The sequence below is a fragment of the Gobio gobio genome, assembly GCF_949357685.1.
Source record: "Gobio gobio genome assembly, chromosome: 7".
Lineage (NCBI taxonomy): Eukaryota > Metazoa > Chordata > Actinopteri > Cypriniformes > Gobionidae > Gobio > Gobio gobio.
Window position 1 is genome coordinate 42435388 of NC_137103.1, and position 6592 is coordinate 42441979.

A 6592-nucleotide genomic window follows, 5' to 3' on the forward strand; every position below is an offset into this window, starting at 1 on the left:
ACAGTGTCTTAAGATCTAGTATGAGCCACTAGCAGTTAGGCAAGTGGCATTCAGTCTTACTTTTCGTATCAAATTAGGCCAGTCTATGTTTTTATGTAACTGATTTTAAAAAATGATGAACAGTCTTAAAGAAAAAAAATCTATGTCTAACTTGTAAGACTAGTCTTAACGGTTTATGCATCCGGCCCCGGGGTGACTCGTCCATAGTCATAAACGGAGAGAAGTAAGAAGTTTATCGTTAATTTGATACTCATTTTAACAATCGAGAGTCATGTTAACATGACGTCACGTGCGTCTTTTCTGGTCAGTCGTCATGGAAACATGAAGCCCTGGCGTTTGGAGTGAAAACAAACGACGTATCACTGAAAACACTCACTGTGGCTTTTTAAATGAATTGTTATAAATTCCTAGATTTATATGTTATTTTTCAGTTGTGGCTGACTATCAAACTAGACTATAGAAGAAAGTTTCATGTTTTTCTTTTGCTGTATTTATTCATTCATCACACACAGGATTTAACCTGAACCAGGCTTAACTCCTGAACTCCTAGCATAACTCTCGCTCTCTCTCTCTCTCTCTGTGTGTGTGTGTGTGTGTGTGTGTGTGTGTGTGTGTGTCTGTGGCCTGGCAGTGAGCAATGGACATACGACAATTCTTTAAAAGAAAAAAGACAGATTCAGGTGAGAGACTAGGGACAGTCCATAATGACCTCTGTCTTATTTTTTTTTTGTTTTGTTTGTTTTTTTGTTCTTCTGAAAAGTGTTGAGCTAGAGTAACAGATAATGCAAACCAGCTGTAGTTGTATCAAATTACTTATCTAGGCAATGGTCCCCTGCTTTTATTTTATTTATATTTATTTCAAACTCACAAGCTTCTCTTGTGAAATGAATTTGTCATTTAAAAAGTTTCTAAGCCCAATAATAATAATAATAATAAAGACATTTAAAATGACACGCCTCTGTGTGTCTTTTGATCATATCCTTAGAATCTGTAAATGGTCTCATGGTCTCATTTTTGTGACATGACAAACTGTCCTCAACTCTCCTGGCTACAATATATTTGTGTATGATTGTCAGTGCCAAGGGAAAGAGAGGGAGATGGCGAAGGAGAAAGGGAAAGGGAAAGGGAGAGCATGCAGGAAGAATCAGGTGAGGAAACAACAACAATAAATTGACATATAGTGAATAGTGGCAAGCAAAACAGTAACTACTCCTGTTTATGTGTGTGTACTCCTATACAAACTTATTGGCATTAAGTAGCCTATATTACATTTTTTTTGTAACATTATTTTACACCACATTTTTTCTTAATAAAGGAGGAGGAAAACAACAGGGAGAGTCCATAAGGGATGAGAGGGAATTGACTAGTGAAAGAAATGAAGAGACAGAGGGAGTGCAACATAGAGAGCACCAAGCCAAAGCAGCAGAGACAGAAGAGAGCTGTTCAGACTTAGGGGATAAGGACACTGGTCCTAAACAGTTAAAGCTGTCTCAATACCCTCATACTCAGTTTGGCACACAAAAAAGAGCCTTTCAAGAACAGTGGTTCAAAAGTTTCAGATGGCTGGAATACTCAGCTAGACAAAATGCTGCTTTCTGCTTTCCTTGTAGGGTATTTGGCAAAAATGTCAGAAAGGATGCACTTGTTAATGATGGAGTTAATAACTGGCAAAAGGCACTTAGCAAGTTTCAAAAACATGAAACAACACAGTCACATAAGGACAGTGTGGTTTGTTGGAACAGCTACAAAGCAAGCCTGTCAAAAGGGAATGTTGTAGAGCAGATAGAGGCAGCAAGTACCACTGAAATTAGTGAAAGAAGGCAGTACCTAGAGCGTATTATGGCAGTAACCTGCTTCTTGGGGAAGCAAGGCATAGCATTCAGAGGTCATGATGAAACGGATGAGAGTCACAACAAAGGCAATTTCCTAGAGTGCATGTCACTTTTGACCAAATTTGATCCCTTCTTGCAAAGATACACAGCCCCTTCAAACACCACGTACCTCTCATCTGATAGCCAAAATGAGATGATAGAGTGCTGTTCACAAGAAATAACAGAAAATATCATCAGTGAGATAAAGGGAGCAAATATGTATGCCATTATGGCTGATGAAGCCAGGGATGGAAAGACAGAACAGTTGGCACTCTGTGTTAGATACGTGTCTGTTGAGGGTGCCATTAAAGAAAGGTTCCTAGCCCTTACAGAGGTGTCACAGTTTGATGCTTCTTCGATAACAGCTGCAATTGAAAATCAGTTGGTAAAGAAGGGAATTGATCAGTTGAAATGTGTGGCACAGACCTACGATGGGGCAGCTGTCATGAGTGGGGATGTTGGGGGTGTACAAGCCCATTTTAAAAAAAAGCACCCTGAGGCAATTTATGTGCATTGCTATGCACATGAGTTAAATCTAGTTTTATGTCACACATGCAAAGCTGTCTCTGAAGCCACAGAGTTCTTCAACATGCTGGAAATTCTCCATTCTTTCTTTAGTGTCTCCCTTGTAAACCACCATAAGTTTGTGGACACTCAAAAGAAGTTAGGGTTGCAGCCAAGAGAACTTGTGCAGTTGTCAACTACACGCTGGGCATGCCAGCTTCATTCAGTGACTGCAGTGATTGATAATTTCCCTGCTATCATTGAGTGCCTCTCCACAATCAAGACACCTACAGCAGTTGGATTGAGGGCAAAACTCAGTAAATTCTCCTCAGTGTATTTGCTGATGGTTTTCCACACTCTCCTGTCTGTAACAGCAGGTTTACACAGATACCTACAGAAGGAGACCATTGACATTGCCCAAGCAGTGACATACAAAAATGCAGTGACTGACACCATGAAGCAGAAACGCAGTGATACCACTGCTGCAGATCTGTACTCCAGAACAATGGCTATGTGTGAGGCAAACCAGATAGCAGTAGAATCATCCTCAGGACAGAGGCGTAAGACAAAGAGAATGGATGAATATGTTGTTGAGTCAGCTTGTGGGGCAGGCAGTGAAACCTGTGGCTCTTCAGAGTCTGAAGATCTCAAGAGGAAACTTTTGTTTCCTTGTCTGGACCGAATGATATGTGAACTTGAGAGGCGTTTTTCTGGTGTGAATGAGGATGTGCTCAATGGAATTCAGGCATGCAGTCCAACCTCAGGCCATTTCTTGTCTGAGCCTCATCTGACAGCACTGGCTCTGCATTACCATATTGAACTTAAGTCAGAGGAAGTGATAGTCGCAAAAAACTTTCTGAAGCGCAAGAGTGAGGCTGGTACAGTTCAGGACATGCTAGCAGTGTACAAACTCCTAGATTCGGAAATGTTCCCTTCACTGAAAGCTGTTATGCAGGTTGCCTTGACAATACCAGTTAGCAGCTGTACATGTGAGCGGTCTTTTAGTGCCTTGCGTCGGCTCCATACATGGCTCAGGAGGACCACAGGCCAAAGCAGACTCCAGCACCTTGCTGTGATGTCTATTGAGAAGGAGTTGCTTGAAAAAATTGAACACCAAAGGGTCATTGACAGGTTTGCCACCCTCAAAGTGCGGCGACATAGATTAACTCTCCCAAAGTAGAGGCAAATGGGGATTCAGGGGAAGTACTTCAAAGATTTCCCTCTTTCTTTTTTTATATCTTTACTTTCTAAGTATTTTCAAGACCTCTGTAAATACTCTGGATATTTTGGACTTTTTGTTTTTACCTTCTTTTTTTTTTCTTTTTCTTTTTTTTTTTTCTTGATATGAAGCTTATTTTATTATTATTTATTGATGACATATTGGTTTATGAAAGTTCAGACAGGCATGCATCCAGATATTTTAGAGATGGCCATTTGTAAATAATTTATAGAAGATGAATACATTTTGTTGTCCAAGTACCTGTTACTTTGTTCAATGACAATAAAGTTGAATCTAATATAACCAATCTGATGACTGTTGATACAAAATGAGGCACATGGAGTTAACGGTCAGGAAAACCAGCTGAGTGAAGAAGGTTTTGTGTTTGTTACAGGGGGCTGTCTGTGTGAACTATCACAATTAAGCTGGTGTTCTGAAAAGGTCTCAAAAAAAAGAAGAAAAAAAATCTAGATTTTGGAGTTCAATCAATGTTAAAATGATAAAGTTATTTTTCAATAGACATATTTTTTGTTTTTGTGTGAAAGAGGGTGGGTGGTGGCAGTGGGGTTCATTGGGTGCTCAGCACCCCTAAAGCTCTGACCCTAGAATCGCCCCTGCTGTCATGGCTAACAACTTTGCTATTTTGTTTTTCAGAGCTGTCCTGGTTGAACTGGTGTCTGACAGGATCCTGCATCTTCAGTCTCCTGCTCCTCCTTTTCTTCAGGGAATCGTATGACCGCCTCTATTTGGACGTCTTTGTCTCTGTCTGAGCATACCGAGTGAGCTTTTTTTCAGCAGAAGACTGAAGGCTTGTCATTTTATGGGCAATATATTCCAGCAGAGTGCACAGAAAGGGCACACAGCATGTTGCTCACTTGTATGGATCCGTGTTTTTTTTCCTCTCGTTTCTTCTTTCTTCTGAAAGATATTGTAATTGTGAAATATATGATCAGCAGTGGTGGCAGTGCATTGTGTTAGCATCGTAACTAACATTAGGAATTGAGACCCGACTAAGGAGAAAAGAAGTGCAGATATTGACCTTTCTACTTGACACGGTTTGCCTTCTGGAATGAAATTTTATTTGACCTTTTTTTTTTTACTTTAATTATTTAAACGATCAATGGAAATGATGTGTTTACATAATGTCACTATATAAGGGACGTTTATTGCGTAGAGATGCAAGCACACGTGGATCTTCTCATGGATTTTGCAGTGTCCCGTGGTGATGGCTCCTCTAGTGCTCTCACCACATCTAATGGGAGTGTAATGGATAATTATAGACAAGCTCAATTAGCCGTCTGCCGGGAGCTACGGCCGTCTGTGGACCGGGGACCTCTTAGAGCTGTAGTGTCACTTGTAAATAGCCTGTGGGATCCAAGCTTTAATTGACCTGTGATAGGTCTGTCAATAAGTGGCATATGCCATGGTCCTCAAGTCTTCTCGTTTTCCTTATCAGCCCATATTATGCAAAGGATTATTCACTCCGCTGTGAGGTTTAATTAATCGTCTTGCAGTGATTGGTCCGATTCTGTGTCATGTTACCTCACAATGTCTGAGGGATCTATATTCATGTTACGGTAGCCATTTGTGTTTGTCTCGAGCTGTAGCATGCTCACAGTGGGTGTCTGTTGCACAAACCTTTGAGTCTTTTTACAGAATCTTTTGCAATTGATAATGTTTTAAGAGCGTTTAAATGTAATTTATTAACTCATTTTAGGGATTAATTCACTAATTTTGACTTTAAGGGATTTAATGGTTTTTATGTCTGAGTGTTTAAACATGGCATTACCGACTGCTGGAACAGTACAACACTATACACCAGCAATAATAGCCATGTTTGGTAGCCTTTCGTGATTTGTGGCACAACCTCATGCAACAACGAGTGCAATATACCCTCTCCCTGTCGTTTGACCCATGAACCCACTGGTCAATTCTCTCCTGCGTTCGGCATCACCATACAAATGGAGCTCATCTGAATCTGGACTACTTCATCGCATTAGTTGCATGGAACTTTGCTGTGAAAGGTGACATTTGGTGGCTTGACGCTTGGATTTAGGATTGACTTCTGTGGAACTGATTGACGGTTTATCAGTGGAAAGAATTCTTTCAGCCCTCACATTTCCACAGCTTTGCAACTGAGAACTTTGGACACACACAGTTCTGTTCTCCTCTGGGAAAAGCCTGCATGCGAATCACTTTTCGTGGTTTTCTGTACAGAACGGTTCTCTCTTTTACCTGTTAACATTGCCTTAATTAACAGTGACCTTTGTTCTGTCCTCCTGTCCACTGTGATGTGCGTGCCATGCTGCAGTCGGTGCTTGTGCTCTCTTCTGTCACTGTAATGTTAATAAGTGGCACAGGAGGGGCGTACGTGCCCCGTCCATGTGCAAATACATGTCAAAGATTTTTAGCACCTTATTAAAAAGATGTTTTTAAAATGGAATCATGCCTTATTCTCCTCTCTGTCATCGAGACGTTGACCTGGCATGAAGCATGTAATGAAAAACCATCAAATAAAACAAATAGTTCTGACTCTAAATTATGATTGGATGAGCCGTGTACGAAGGCGTTGTTAAATACTACATTGATTGAAATTTTGGCATTTCGAGAACATGTGCCTGACCTTCGAGGAAACAACTTTTGGTTCCACTAAACCTATCATCATGGGCGTCTATATGTATGAGCTCATGTTTTTGGATTTTGCACACGCTCCGTGATGCACACACACCCTTCAAAGCATGAGCTCATAGATGACATTAGGATTGAGAGTGGGCGCACACAGCCAGTATGTGTTTACTCCGGAGTTGTTGTTAGCATATTGTGCAGTTCACCAGCCAAAAAACCTGTGGTTTACATGCATGCCTATAGATTATTGTTCTTATCTGATAACCTTTCTCTATGAATTTTGCCTATGTAAATTTTTCATAATAATGATTTCGATTAGCAGTTAAATTTTCATGTAACTAACAGTTTAAAAGTCATTTATTTATATTTAATT

The 6592-nt window shown here is 40.3% G+C and overlaps 1 protein-coding gene across 1 annotated transcript in view; it reads left to right on the top strand.

Annotated features, from left to right (window-relative positions):
- The window catches only part of slc49a4 (solute carrier family 49 member 4), a 62685-nt gene extending 56555 nt beyond the window's left edge, over positions 1 to 6130 (top strand). Inside the window, exon 9 of the mRNA XM_079821989.1 lies at positions 4249 to 6130. Within this exon, the coding sequence (XP_079678115.1) occupies positions 4249 to 4364 (116 nt within the window). The 3' untranslated portion in view covers positions 4365 to 6130. The remainder of the gene's footprint in view (positions 1 to 4248) is intronic.
- The last annotated feature ends 462 nt before the right edge of the window (positions 6131 to 6592 follow it).